The sequence below is a fragment of the Hypomesus nipponensis genome, chromosome 23, assembly GCF_054491055.1.
Source record: "Hypomesus nipponensis isolate SF chromosome 23, ASM5449105v1, whole genome shotgun sequence".
NCBI classification, from domain to species: Eukaryota; Metazoa; Chordata; class Actinopteri; order Osmeriformes; family Osmeridae; genus Hypomesus; species Hypomesus nipponensis.
Genome location: NC_140383.1, coordinates 19309662 through 19325282, shown reverse-complemented (window position 1 = coordinate 19325282; position 15621 = coordinate 19309662). Strand labels below are relative to the sequence as shown.

General features: G+C 42.6%; 1 protein-coding gene across 3 annotated transcripts in view; it reads right to left on the bottom strand.

Annotated features, from left to right (window-relative positions):
• The window catches only part of LOC146234494 (cohesin subunit SA-2), a 30492-nt gene that overhangs the window by 9685 nt on the left and 5186 nt on the right, over positions 1-15621 (bottom strand). For all 3 annotated transcript variants that reach the window (XM_084688536.1, XM_084688538.1, XM_084688537.1), the window contains 23 exons: positions 10640-10707; positions 10341-10505; positions 9897-9993; positions 9679-9755; positions 9480-9551; positions 9070-9274; positions 8780-8931; positions 8572-8645; positions 8340-8463; positions 7837-7935; positions 7603-7682; positions 7422-7529; positions 7217-7334; positions 4381-4498; positions 4041-4144; positions 3591-3683; positions 2703-2789; positions 2326-2526; positions 2162-2238; positions 1960-2047; positions 1759-1839; positions 1451-1543; positions 1199-1373 (listed from right to left, as the gene is read on the bottom strand). In XM_084688536.1, the coding sequence (XP_084544662.1) occupies positions 1199-1373; positions 1451-1543; positions 1759-1839; positions 1960-2047; positions 2162-2238; positions 2326-2526; positions 2703-2789; positions 3591-3683; positions 4041-4144; positions 4381-4498; positions 7217-7334; positions 7422-7529; positions 7603-7682; positions 7837-7935; positions 8340-8463; positions 8572-8645; positions 8780-8931; positions 9070-9274; positions 9480-9551; positions 9679-9755; positions 9897-9993; positions 10341-10505; positions 10640-10642 (2491 nt within the window). In that variant the 5' untranslated portion in view covers positions 10643-10707. The remainder of the gene's footprint in view (positions 1-1198; positions 1374-1450; positions 1544-1758; positions 1840-1959; positions 2048-2161; positions 2239-2325; positions 2527-2702; positions 2790-3590; positions 3684-4040; positions 4145-4380; positions 4499-7216; positions 7335-7421; positions 7530-7602; positions 7683-7836; positions 7936-8339; positions 8464-8571; positions 8646-8779; positions 8932-9069; positions 9275-9479; positions 9552-9678; positions 9756-9896; positions 9994-10340; positions 10506-10639; positions 10708-15621) is intronic.

The following is a 15621-nucleotide window of genomic DNA, read 5'->3' as shown; positions in this document are numbered from 1 at the left end:
ATAGCAGGAACATTAGGAGTGGCCAAATCAATTCTGAGTACATTCTGAGTAAAAAAAGAATGCACTGGTGAGCTCGGCAACACAAAACGGCCTGGATGTCCAAGGAAGACAACAATGGTGGATGATCACAGGATCCTTTCCATTGTGAAGAAAACCCCTTCACAATCTCTAGCCAAGTGAAGAATACTCTCCAGGAAGTATGGATATTATTATTCAAGTCTACCTTAAAGAGAAGACTTCACAAGAGCAAATACAGAGGGTTCACCACAAGGTCCAAACCATTCATAAGTCTCAAGAATAGAAAGGCCAGATTAGACCCCCCCCAAAAAAAAACATTTTAAAAAGCCAGCCCAGTTCTGGAACAGCTTTTTTTGGACATATAAAACTAAGATCAACTTGTACTATAATGATGAGAATAAAGAAGTATGGAGGAGGCTTGGAACAGCTCATGATCCGAAGCATACCACATCATCTGTAAAACACGAAGGCAGTGTGATGGCATTGGCATGCATGGTGTTCAATGGCACTGGGACACTAGACAGAAGCAGCCGGATTAATTCCAAGATGTAGAAGGGATAATTTGTCTGCACAGATTCAAACAAATTCAGCAAAGTTAAATGGACAGCGCTTCACTTTTCAGATGGACAATGACCCAAAACATACTGTGAAAGCAACCCAGGTGTTTAGGCAAAGAAGTGGAATATTCTGCAATGGCAGTCAGTCACCTCTCAGCCCGATCGAGCATGCATTTCACTTGAAGACAAAACTTAAGGCAGGTAGATGCACAAACAAACAGCTTCAGTAAAGGCCTGGCAAAGCATCACAAAGAAGGAAACCCAGCATTTGATGTCCATGGGTTCCAGGCTTCAATCAGTTATTGCCTTCAAGGATTCTTGACGGTGTTACAAAAATATACATTTATGATTGTTAATTTGTACAATTACATTTGAGCCCCTGAAATAAGGGGACTGTACAAAAATGGTCAGCCTGTCAGCCATGTTCATCAGGACAATGCGTTTGCTCTATGACTGTTAAAAGACCAACTAAATGGTAAAACTGCAGTTTACAACTCCACAATTAACCCATGATACACAACACTTTCAAATCAAGAGCATCAAACTGTTTAGTATAAGAGGAGGAAGAGATTGCAACAGTGAAATAACAAAAGCAGAGTCCGCAGTCCCACATCTAGCCTCACCCCTACTGTGGCTGTCATGTTCTGCACCAGTGAAGACCATCTCCTGGATGAAGAGAAGCAGTGCCCTCTGCAACTTTGGGTCAGGAGTGTAGAGTAACGGACCGAAGGAGGCAGGGTCCCAAATCTGTAGCTGGTAGTTGTGAGCTGTCAGGACGTCGCACAGAGACAGGAAGGCCTGTGGGCAGAGGGGGCATGTTAGAGGGGCAGGAGTCTACTTTGCCGTTTCAGACCAACCCCCTGAGCTTTGCCTACCTGCTCCTTGACCATACGCTCTGCATGGGAGAGACAGCCAAGACACTTCTCACAGAACACACTCAACTGTCTCCTTTGGGCTACTGCCTTCTCCTGAAAACATACAAATACATTTTAACCTACCTAACCCTATCCAGCGCTCACAGAGACTTTGGCTCTTTTACTGGAAATGTAGAACTTAGAAACACAGAGCTTGAGTGCATTGACTTAAATGTAAAAAGTAAAAGATGGCTGTTTTTGTCCCACTCTTTCTGAAGGGTGATTATGTTAACTTATATATTACATTCTTTAAACAGAGCTGGACTCACCCTGGAGGTTAGAGTCTCTCCACTGGTGTTGAGGTTCCACAGAACAGAATAGCTTACACACTGAAGCACCTTCACTGTCACCTGAAGTGTAATAGGAACACAGGAAGACTGTGTGTGCGTGTGTGTGTTTGTGTGTGTGTGTGTCTGCACACCCCTCTGTGTGTCGGTGTGTGTGTCTGCGTTCATTTGTGCATGTGTTACCTGGTCAGGAAGTCTTCCATGTTTGATGTCCACAGAGAGGAGAGGACACAGCAGTTCATACAGACCCCAACCAGACAGGTCTTGTCCACTGACACCAGAGACAAGACCAGAGACACACCCATAATAAATGGACAGAATCACATATACAGTATTTATGGCCTGCATCTATACACAACTTGTGAAGTCTCACTGAACATCTCACTTGTGAAAAGCAGTGAGTTTCTTGAGCGTGGTCAGGACCTCTTCTGTCTGCTCTTCCTCAACCCGGGGAAGATCATCCTAAGGAAGAACAGAGAAGACACGGTTCCCCTGCACCTCTGCTAATGCTGACCAGCCACTGTGTGTACTCATGCTGTCTATGCCCACCTGCAGGGATTTCCCCAGCAGTGCTGCCAGCTTGTCGGTCCAGCGCTGTACCAGCGCATCCCTATCAGGGCCAGCTATGGGGTGCCAGGGTGTCTCTGCCCTACACAGGATGAAGTACGAGCGGGCAGCCTCCTCTAGCAACTCAGGGTGAGAGTGGAGTTCCACCACAGCCTGCATCTCAGTCAGCAGCAACGACAACAGCTGGAGGACACCATCAGACAAAACAGCAGCGACTTGGAAGTGCCTTCCTGTTTACAAGCCTTGAGCTTTTTGTTGTGTGTATGTGATTGAGTGAGTGAGTGAGTGAGTGAGTGTGTGTGTGTGTGTGTGCACGCACATGTGGCTGTGCTGTGCCTGTGTTGGATTTTAGGACTTACTTGTGTGTTCTCAACACCAGGGGAGTCAGGGTGGAAGTACTGAGGAATCTTCATCAGACTGGCCACTGTCTGAGGGTTCTTAGAGAACTAGGTTGATAAAACATTACCTCATCACCAACACAACCAGTTCACAAATATAACCACATCACTAACATTCTCTTTGTCACTGGAGCCATCTGCCTCTCCATTGTTGGTATAACAACTACCTCCATCATCATCATAATCTTCTCTGTTGTTTCTTTACATTGTGCATATGTAACGGGTGTGAACCTGTGAAACTCACTCCTTAGGTATGTAATGGGCTATCCGCGTAAACGAATAGCTAGCTTTTCTTTGGCGTAGCTGGAGGTGGTCGCGCTTGGCAAGTCAGAGGTCGTGCGTTCGAGCCCAGCGAGTGGCGAACGACGCCTTGTAGTGACGGAGCGTGGCCACGTCCGTTATATACCGTCACATTGGTGCCGTGACCCGGATTCAGGAGGTTAGCACTAGCTAACCGCTGGAGTGAATTTCAGAGGGGTGAATGTAACGGGTGTGAACCTGTGAAACTCACTCCTCAGGTATGTAATGGGCTATCCGCGTCAACAAATAGCTAGCTTTACTTTGGCGTAGCTGGAGGTGGTCGCGCTTGGCAAGTCAGAGGTTGTGCGTTCGAGCCCAGCAAGTGGCAAACGACGCCTTGTAGTGACGGAGCGTGGCCACGTCCTTTACATTCCGTCACACATATATAATCCTGGACAATATACCTCCCTCATTGCAAAGCTTAAAATGTGATTCAAGGAACTCAAAACAATGTTTTTGCAGAGCTACTTAAGTAAAATTTGCTGGTCTGCTGGCTGGAGAATACTGTAACGGTGAGGTTTAGCTTGTCTGGAAAAGAAAATGACCAACTTTGGAGAGCAGTTGAGGAAGCACTGGGAGGATGAACTCTGTTAATTTGCAACAGTCATCCACCTGAGTCCTCTTCTCTTTAGCACTGAGTACCTAGGACAAAGACACGGAGAGTGTTATGATTAGGTAAGGTTGTATGTTGATGGCTATTTGATGTGGCATCCATGTGTTCATATACCATCCTGGTTTAGCCATTCCTGAGGGTCACACAAAGCACACAAACTTGAGTATGAAAGAAAGCAGGCTGTTAAGCGGGGTTTATGTTGTAAATCATTCCCCACCTGTGCTCACAGGTGGACAATGTAGTGGACACGGTGGCCGAAAAATACTTGGATCAGTGTCAAAGTAAAAAGGATAGGATTTATGAGGACATCCATCTGTAGACTCCCTAGTCTAGTGTGAAAGACCCTCCAGACTGGTGGATGTTCTCATTCTCTCCATCTTACGAACCTTCTTCCCTGAATTCCTGCCAGGCAGCACAGCTCCTTCTGCAGCTTGACGCATTGATGCTACCATTACCTCCACCACCTCGGACTGCTCCTCCAGGGACAAACCTGAAGTAATACACCCCACACAAACGCAAACAAATGCAGGTACACATTTTAATACTTATTCCTAGAACCAAGTGTAATGACGTTTCCCTGTGGACAAATTATTTGAACAATGAACTTTGTTACATGATCTTGGGTATTTTTCTTATTTAATTTTACATAATGTCAATTTCTACAGACTGACATTTTGCACACACACACACACACACACACACACACACACACACACACACACTGACTTGTCCCCTGTGCAATAGGGTCTTGCAGAAGTAGAGTGGTGAACAATGCCCAGTTCTTCAGTAGAGCACCAGCACAGTCCCACAGACTGTCCACCAGGTAAACCACATGCTGATGCAGCTGGAAACACAAACACATTTAGTTACATTTACATTTAGTCATTTTAGCAGACGCTCTTATCCAGAGCGACTTACAGTAAGTACAGCCCTTACGAAAGGAAAATATATTGCAGTATATTGGAAAATATGATGTGATATATTAGGCAATATATGTCCATATATGGGATTTAATAATTATATTGTACGGAAATACATGGGATAATGTATTGATGATAAATATATTACTAATACATTATAAACTATAATATATATTCATGTAATATATTGCAATATATTGCAGAATACAGCAATGATTGCCGTTTTCCATATATTGCAACATATTCAACATGAATATATAATATATGTGTTTATATATCCCAAAATATATGCAATTTTATATCTATAAATAAATCCATAATATATTCCGATTTATATGGGAAAATGTATTTGTAATATATGTAAATATATAGTGTCACATGTATGTTTAATATATGGTAGAATATATTTGAATTATATGTAAAAAATATAGCTGCAAGCAGCAATGGCAAATTCCTCCTTCAAAATGGCAAAATATTTTTAAATTGACATAATAGATAGTTACACCGGGATTACCCAGAAAACTAGAAACTGTTTTGTAAAAAAAAAAAAAAAAAATGCCAAAATCTGGAGTTGAACCTGGAACCCTTCAATTACCAGCACAACCTCTCATCCAATTGAGCCATTCCAAGATCAGGCTATTAATCAGAAGTTTGCCGGTTCGATCCCCGGAAGCGCAAAAATGAAGCTGTGTCCTTGGGCAAGGCAATTCACCCTACTTGCCTCGGGGTATGTCCCTGTACTTACTGTAACTTACTGTAAGTCACTGGATAAGATCGTCTGCTAAATGACTAAATGTAAAAATCACCATATATGTCTGTACATTGTATGTGCATGTTCTCATATATGTACACATTGTACAATATATCTTTCCATATAATTTTACATATATTTAAAATATATTCTACCATATATGGTATACATGTGCATACTTGTGACACTATGGGCCCTATCTTGCACCCAGCGCAATTGACTTAGTCAACGACGCAAGTGTCATTCCTAGTTTGCACTCGACGCAAAGCCGACTTTTCCCTCCACAGACGCACGTCGAAATGACTTTGCGCTCCCGTGGGCGGTTCAGCGGAAAAGGAGGCGTGTTCCGGCGCAAACGTTCCCTGGTGCTATTTTGCAGTTTCCGAAAAACAATTCCGCCACTGACCAGGAAAAACGTGGTTTAAAGTCAATGGCGTAATATTCAGATGCTATTTTAAGGGCGCAAGCTTGGTCCGTGCACACTGCTGGCGGGGCCAGGGTCTTCTTTCTGCGAAGGTAAGTTACTTTGTTTTGATTTATGGCGTGTTACATTTCTTCAATGATTATAAAAAGATTTTCATAAGAAATTTCTATGTATGTGAACTTCATTTGTAACAACGGTGGCAATTTCCTCCCATGACTGTTTAACCGAAGCTAATTTGGTTAGGTTTCTTCTCCCATGTCCATCAGAATCAGAATTCAGTTTATTCGCCATGAAGCTTATGTTACACAAATACGCGATTTGCTGTGGTAGGAAGGTGCAAACAATAAACATATGCTGGTATAAATTAAGTACATTACTTAAACTAATTCTAAGAACTAAACAATTTTAAAATATAACAATTAAAATATATATATATACATGTAAAAATAAGAATAATAATTTGAATGAGTAGCATGAGTGGGCAATTTAGTGCAATGAGAAAACTGCTCTGCCTTTCTCATACAATGTCACATCTCTATATTTTACGGCCCTGACGACAACGTCAATCTCCTCGGCTGTGAACCGCTGGCGTGCGCCTGGCAAATCCGCCGTTATAATAGCAATTCGCTATGGAACAAGCGCTGCTCTTAAAGGGAATGTGAGATGATGCTCTGATTGGTTTATTGCACGTTACGCCCAAACCACACCCATTAGTAATGTAGCTACTTCAGACCAACCCTTTTTAGATTTGCGCCAGGCGCAAAGTCATTTATCCCGCCGGCAAAATAACAACCAAGCTTACAACCTGAAGTCACGCCCACAAAGTTACTTGCGCTTTGCGTTTTGATACTTGCGTTTCAGATCGTCAAAATAGGGGGGTATATCTTTACAAAAATGACCCATACATTTTCCCATATAAAGCGGCATAGATTATGGTGGCTATTTATGAAAACATAATTGCATATATTTTGGGATATATAACCACATATATTATATATATATTCATGTTCCATATATTGCAATATATGGAAAACGGCAATCATTGTTGTATTCTGCAATATATTGCAATATATTACATGAATATATATTATAGTTTATAATATATTAGTAATATATTTATCATCAATATATTGTCCCATGTATTTCCATATATAATATATTGGTCAATGTAGTGGAAAATAATATATTAACAATATATTAAAATGTATTTCAAATCATATATTGGTAAATATATTTTCTTTACGTAAGGGAGTGACATTCCCCCCGAGGCAAGTAGGGTGAAATTCCTTGCCCAAGGACACAACATCATTTGGCACAGCTGGGAATCTAACCAGTGACCTTCTAATTACGAGCCCGATTCCCTATCCGCTCAGCCATCTGACTCCCACACACACACACGCTTTGGTTCATACACACACAAGGTAGTGGACATGCACTATAAAGAATAAACATGCTGTTCTGCCTCACCTGACTTTCATGGTAGAAGCTGAGCAGAGCTCTCAGCCTTGCAGCGGGGAGAGTGTTTGAGTCTGTCTCGTTGGTTGTGTCCTGAAGGTCAGGGGTCAGGGGGTTGCTGCTGAGGAGGCTAGGGGCCCAAACAAATCTTTCTTAGTCCTCAGTCTTTCTTCCCATCTACTAACTTTGCATGCCTATCACTGTAGGTTCTGCTGACCGTGAGTGGAGCAGTTCTCCAGCAGTGACTGCTAAGGGGCGCTGTGAGGAGTAGACCAGCTGAAATAACTGTTTGTAGTCCTCAGGACTCAGGACATCCTCACAGGACCTTGGGAGAGAGATGGGGGATGAGAGGTACTTTGTCACACCTTGGGGGAAATGAGAGGAGAGGAAAGACTCACTCGGAGATGAGTATAAGGAGTTTCATGGCCTGGACTGCCACTTCAGGGTCCTTGTCCAGGGTCATGGAGATGAGTCTGTCCTGCAGCACACACAGCATGGTCATCACAGACACATACACACTTGTTCTTTTAAAAAAGGGGGAAAGATTAATATGTCACGCAATTGGTTGACTAAATGAACACTGACACAAACCCACAAATGCCCACAGAAGAATTAATCCTTGTCAGTGCTACCTTGAAGCGGCTGGTGAACAGGTCCAATCTGGGCAACAGTAGGAGGTCTCCATACAGGCCTTGGAGACCCAGCACACACTTCAGACGCACGTCAGGAAACTGATGTCACATGTCACATGAATGAACAAAATGAATAGGTGTGCTCTGATCTACATTCATACCCAAGAGAGACTCTAGAGTTGTTCCACTGTGCAGCTCAGACAGGTTCAGAAATCAATCAATCAATAATATTGATTTATGTAGGACATTTAGAACAACCAGTATCACCCAAAGTGCTGTACAGCAAAAACAAACCATAATATGGACATAGAGCGTGACACACAGGAAACAAACTACACACACAATTACTCATGACCACCAAGAAAAATGTACGAAAGGACAGAGTTGCTGTGAGCACGTGTCCATTTTTGTGAACATGGACAGAGTTGTTACAAACAAATTCAACCCTTGAAACCATCTGGAGATTTGTATTGACTGTCTGACTGACTGTTACTGGTGTTTACCTTGTCATGCATCATCCAGCCCATGTATTTGAGGTAGCTGTCAGTCAAAAACACACTACTGTAGAGTCTCATCCACACTCCCAGCTCCTCCATACACATAGCGCGGATCTCTGGAAGCACATCACTACACACACCAAACAGACAAACAAACCCACACACACATAACGAGAGCTACATAAACAGAGACTTGTTGCACATAAAGGTGATGAGCAGTAAAGAAAGGTATCTCTACCGGTATCGCTTCAGGAATACTCCTTTGAAGATATTGTCCATCATATTCTCTATCTCCACCCTCTTGTCTTGCAACTAGAGAGAAATACAGTCACATGGTGATAATCACAAAAGATTAACAAGTCAGTCAGATGGATAATAATTAGTCAGTAAGACACACAGTACGACTAAGACACACAGTAAGACACACACATACACACAGAGGGTACCTCAGTTATCTTTCTTTGTATCCTCTCTAGTCTGGGTGAGCCTCGACGTGATGAGCTCTTGGTCTGCTCCACCTCGTACAGCTTCTGGCTGTTCTCCACACCCACACTCAAGCTCAAAGCCACGCCCACCAGCGAGCTCAGCAGCTTCAGCGCTGGACACACATGTCAAAGGGCAGAGGTGGGAGTGCGGTGCATGTGTTTCTGTAAACGATGGCTGTTTTTCATCAGCATGTGTGAGTTACCTGTAAATGTGTGTTGTGTTGGAGGTAGGTTGTGTTAGGGTTAGTTACCTGCAAGTGTGCAGGTGTGTCGAAAGGCCCGTATGTAAGAGTCAGAGAGCTGGGTGAGCAGGGAAATGAGTGTGTCCATCAAGTAGCTGTCGAAGATGACACTGTACTGACACTGGCCCACCAGCACCGATACAAACTCAGAGAACTCGGAGCGGAAGCGACGCCAATAAGGACCAGACATGGTCAGAGGATACTCCCCACTGTCCTAGAGGTAGAGGACGGACTGTCAGTCAGATGCTAAACCCTGACTTTGCAAGACAATAGATCAAAATCTGACTCAGAAACACTGAAGCCATGTATAATAGGACAGATAACAGACAGATCTATAGAGCTAAAATACCAATATACTAGATGATAGACGGTCTAGAACAGAGATTGACATATTTTCAGATAGTGGAACAGAGACTGACCGTGTCAATGGGCCAGGTAATAGTGAGAATCCAGGGAAAGGCCAAAAACTTCTTATACTGCAGCCCTGAGCCCTGAAATAAACACATATATACATTTTCACTCAGAGAGAAAGAAAGAGAGGGAGAGAAATAATAAAAACGGGAAAGAGAAGAAGAGACAGAAAGTGTGAAATAAGTCCCCGGATGGCCCAATTCTCACCTCATCCATCTCCTCCACCATCTTCTGCATGACTTGACTGTCCTGTCTACTATGGAACATCTCAGCTGTGACCACTCCTGAGCAGGAATACACACACACAGTGTACTTCTGGTTTCCTGTCTAACCTGTTCTTAGACATCCCAACCTGAAAGCATTAAAAGTCAAGCGGCATTTCGGTGTGTATGTGTGATCATGTGTGTGTTTGACTTTATCTTTACCTTTGCATCCAGAACACTGGATGAAAAAGCTAATGAGGTCCAGAAGGGAGGAGTCTCTGTCTGTCAAGTAAGCCTCGATCCAATCATCAATAACCGCCTGATCATGTGACACACACCCAGAGAGTGACAATAGGAGGAATCAGTGACTTAATGAAGGGCTTAATTAACCATTATGTTTTCGTATTTTGTATCTTGCTTTCTTATAGGGATTTGATAAAAATGTGCTAATGTAGTGTTCCGTTCGCCTATCACAGTACTGCCTTTTTCCCCTAATAAAGAAGTCGCTTTATATCAGTCACGCCTAGTATTTACCAGTCAATCTGACTGTACAGGAGTGACTTTGCCCATATACCAGTCTCTATACCCATGAGTCTGACAGTTAACCCGTGCATCTAATGTATACTAATGAGTCTGCCTTTATATCAGTGATACCAGAGTCCTTACCTGCATGGCGCCCCTGCCCATGGTGACCACCTCAAAGAGGGTGACAGCCTCAATGTCTGCATGTTTGAGATGCCTGTTCCCTGGCCGGCCCAGACTGGCACAGCTGGTCTTCACGTGCCTGCGCTTGGCATTCTCTGAGCCTTCTCTTGCCCTCTTCTTCCCCTTCTGTCAGAAACAGCGACGCACACACTTATGCACAGACATGATACACATTACACATGTATTTCACAGACTCCGAAGCTCCAAGCCACTTGAAAGCATGCGATTAGAATGTAAATTAATTTGTGGGTAGAACTCACCATCCTCTTCTGTCTGTACTCATCCCTGGCCCTGCCCCCTTGAGTGGCTCACATCTAATGCGTTCTGCCTGAGTAAAAGGAGAGAAACAATTTAGGAGACAATACTAACAGACCGGAAACTTCAGTAGTGACCATACTGCTACTGGTGTTTCTGCTGGTAGACAGCTCAACTCTGCAGAAAACTTATATATGCTTGCGCCTCGTCCATTAATTGTATATAGTGGGACAAGTTATCCCTTACTTCTCAGCTTGAGAAATACAAGGTGTTGTCTCACGGAGAATGCGTGAGACATGAAAGCCCTGATATGACAAACTAGAGAGGGTAAAATACCTGGGGAAATTGTGACGGTGCTTTCACACTGCAGCGTTTTTTAACGCTCTGCAACGCTGGCCTTCCCACAGTGCACCACGCTTGGGGGCGTGTTAGAAAAGTCAATAAAGAGTTGTAGTTCTCTAAGGTCACTGTTGTAGTTTGTGTAAAATGGTATAGTGTGCAGACTTGGGTTCATGTACTTACAATATCATTTACATGTACATTTAGCAGACGCTCCTATCCAGAGCGACTTATAGTAAGTACAGGGACATTCCCGAGGTAAGTAGGGTGAAGTGCCTATTGGTGCTCCTGTCTCGATCAAAATACAGCTTTTACACGGCATGATGCAAGGAATCAGAGAGGTTGACTAGATGTTGCATGATCTTGTCAAATAGGTCTATAGTACAGCACTTCACACATTTTTTTCCAGTAACATTTGCAAGGTTATGGCCACTACAAATTTACTGTATGGCTAGCGAGTGACTGCCAACCAGCATTTCAACGTTGAATGTCAACCGTGTGCCAGGTGAACTAGACTAGCTAGACCAGAGCCTATTTACGGATTATATTAGATTAGACATTCTCCTACCGATCCGCCTACCAACTTTGATGGGTGAGTTCGACAGATAACACAATTAATTAAGTACTGCTATGGAGGACTAAAAGTGCCACAATTAATTAAATATACACCATTAAATAAATACACCATTAAATAATTACTTAAATGTGTAATTAATTAATTAAAATAGAAATTAAATACATAAGTGTTCTTAAATGTGTCATGAATTAATTAAAATGCCAATTAATTTGATGTAAAATACATATATAATTTTTTCACAGTTTAAGTATTTCATGGTACATTTCCCAATGCTACATTTCATGCTACATTTCATTCTACATTTCATGCTACATTTCATGGGGGCTAGCAGGATCGAGTCTTCCCCAGCCGGACCATTCAAATATGGGAAATAAAATTCCCATGGTTCCTGCCTTAATATCTTTGCCATCCAATCACCAATTTTATTTCTGAAAACTGCCAGATACTGATGACAACTTAAACTCAAAGCACATATCATTGGTTAAGGGGTTACTGCGAGGGGGAAATAACTCCAGAGGAAGCAAACATTTATGAGTAAACTGCTTTTGTTGGCAAGTGTAAGCAAGCGTTGATGTCTGAAAATAACGCCAGTGGGGTTGATTTGCCGGACAAAGAAGAATGGTAAAAAAAAATTGAGCCTCTATTGTTTGGAAATGATTTGGTTTCAAGGTATCCGACATCGACCAACAAACAGTAGCCTACTCTGTAAGTTATGTTGTCGAATTGTGCTAGCCAAAGGTGGAAACACTAGCAATCTCTTTCACCATCTGAAAGCCATGCATGTGCGCGAAAATCAATCTACCAGAATGCATTTAACAAATCCAATGCCAGGTTGGTTAGAATTGTGAAATCAGTGCCAAGCCATTTTGGTGCCCTACGCATAATTCCTTTATGATGCTGTTTCTAAGTATATCAAAAGTAAACTATTTTCATAGCATACTTAAAAGTACATCAAAAGTGAACTATTTTCAAAGCATTGATGTACTTTTAAGTATGCTATGAAAATAGTTTACTTTTGATATACTTAGAAACAGCATCATAAAGGAATTATGCGTAGGGCACCAAACTGAACTATTTTCAAAGCATACTTAAAAGTATGTCAAAAGTGCACTATTTTCTAAGTATACTTCTTAAAAGGAAATATCAAAAGTGCACCATTTTCTAAGCATATTTCTTAAAAGTATATCAAAAGTGAACAAAAAATGTACTATCCGTATTTTAGTATACTTATAGTATACTTTAATATACTTCTTTTTTGTAAGGGTTGTCTGGCAACCAATTACTTTTGATAGAAAGCGGACAACACGGTTCTGCTAAAATGGATTTAATTCCAACACTAAATAACGACAAATGATTCAAAGAGTCTAGTCTTCATAGTATCCGTATCAGACCGCAGATGACGTCAGAGTAGGGCAATAATAACTACTTACTAACCGAGAGTGAGGTAATGCCGGGAAATGTCAAACTGAGGCTGGAACGTATGGCAACAAGCGGACAACATGGTGCTGCTAAAATGGCTTTAATTTCAACACAAAATAACGACACAAGTGATTCAAAGAGTCTAGACTTCATCCTCACTTTCGATGACAAATCTTTTCAGCATCATCTGGAAAGGAAAACTCAGCAGCTGACTCGTCGATATCGCTCATTTTGAAGATGACGTCAGAGGGCAATACGGATCCGTATCAGACTGGCGATGAGGGCAATACACGGCTGGCATGACTACCCACCCGGCTTTGCCATATCGTTCCAGCCTCAGTTTGACATTTCCCGGCATGACCTCACTCTCGGTTAGTAAGTAGGTATTATTATATGGCAACAACAGTATGAGCGTTAAAAAGTGGCCGCCTTTTAAAAACTTCTAAAAAAGCGCAGCGCCCGACGCCTTTTTAAGTTCAATTTTCTCAACCTTTCAGAAAAGCGCTGGGTGACGTCAAGCGCCTTTCTGACAGCTGACCAATCAGGACGAGGAGAGTAGGTGCGTGTACCTTCCCTAGTAACCTTATACATTAGTTACCGGTGCCCCCAAAATAGACCAAGATGGACAAGGAAAATGTAATATACTGGGTTTCTCAGGTTAAGAGTTATCATGTGATTGTTATGTGATTGGTTCTCGAAGTCACCTGACTTAATGTAACGAGTAAGCTAAGAAGTTAGTTCTGGAGCGGGAGACTTGTGTGTATGCTAGTGATTTCTATCTGTCCTAGTAAACGTGTTCAGTTATATAAACCATCGTCTGAGTGCTTAATATAAACCCACCAAGATATCACATTGGCGACGAGGATGATCGGTCTGCAGTGAGAGGGTTAGACGCGAGAAACTGTGAAGAAAAAGCACAGATTTTTCCTGAACTGCAAGACAGATGAGATGGCGCTAATCGGACGAGTGAATGAATACAAGCAGTCGCTGGAGGACTTTGCATCCTACCTGGAGAGATTTGAAATCTGGCTTCTGGCAAACGAAATTAAGGATGACAAAAAAGGTCAGTGTCTTTTTAGCATGCATTGGGCCAGAAACCTATGGACTGCTGAATAACTTGGTAATGCCAAACCAGCCCTCAGGATTGACGTATAGAGTGTTGACTGACGCATTGAAATCACATTATCAGCCAAAAACGTTGGTCATTGTTTTCAAAAACGTGATCAAAAGGATGGAGAATAAGTGTCTGATTACTTTGTGGCAATAAGAAATTTGTTGAAGTACTGTGAGTATGGAACTCACTTAGATGAAGCTTTAAGAGATCGTCTTGTGAGTGGATTGGCCTCCGAGTCAATTCAAAGAAATTACTAGCAGAGGAAGGGCTAACATTTGCACGAACATGTGAGATAGCATTGGCAATGGAAATGGCATCCAAGAATTCCTTTGAAATCTTAGGAAAATCGCAGAATGCAGCTATTAATGAAGTTTCTAAAACCAAAGTTTGGAAGCAAAGGAAAATGGCAGTTTAGAAGTGGAAATGAGGGTACAAACCAGAAATTTGAACAGACACAGGACAGTGAGCAGAGATGCTACCGTTGTGAGGGAGGGAGACACTCACCCCAGGAGTGCCAATTCAAAAATGAGAAATGTCATTCTTGTTCCAAGACGGGGCATATTTCCAGAGTATGTCGGAATAAAAGACAGACCGCCAGGGCCCAGTATGTGGACACTGAGGATCAGAGCGTAGATGGTGAAGATGACCCATTCGGGGTCATTACAGTCTACATGGCATCCAGTGGGGATGGAGGCATTAAAGTTAATGTGAAAGTGGGTGATGAGGACATTAGCATGCAGTTGGATACAGGTGCGGCAGTGTCCATCGCATCAGAAGTTTTGCACCAAAAGAAATTCCCACATTTACCCATTGAAAAGTCCAATATCAGATTAAAAGCGTACTCGGGAGAAACAATTCCCCTGCTTGGCTATGTTCAGCCACCAGTTCAGTATGGTGGCCAGAAAGCAACAATGTCTCTCGTCATAGTGAAAGGCAATAGGCCTGCTCTCTTTGGCCGAAATTGGCTGGAGAAGCTGAAGCTGGACTGGAAAAATATCTTCACACTAGGAAAAGAAACCAAGCATGGCGACCCAGAATTACAAGCAGTACTTCAGCGCCACTCACAGGTGTTCTCTGAGGAGGTCAGTGCCATAGAGGATTTCAGAGCAACCATAAGAATGCAACCTGGGGCGCGGCCAGTCTTTTGCAAAGCCCGCCCTGTGCCATATTCACTGAAAGAGGCTGTGGAAAAAAAACTGGATAGGATGGAAAAGGAGGGAATAGTTTCCAAAGTGGATCGAAGTCAATGGGGGGCCCCGATCGTGGTGGAACCAAAGGCTGATAAATCCATCCGCATCTGTGGGGATTACAAGGTCCCAATAAATAGCCAACTGGAAGTAGAGACTTACCCCCTGCCCAACACTGAGGATTTATTTGCGACTCTAGCGGGGGGAAAATGGCTTTCAAAGTTAGATCTCTCTCATGCTTACCAACAATTGAGATTGGACAAAGACTCGGAGCAGTATCTAACCATTAATACCCACAGAGGACTGTACCGCAACCATCGCCTCAGCTACGGGGTGGCCAGCGCACCATCA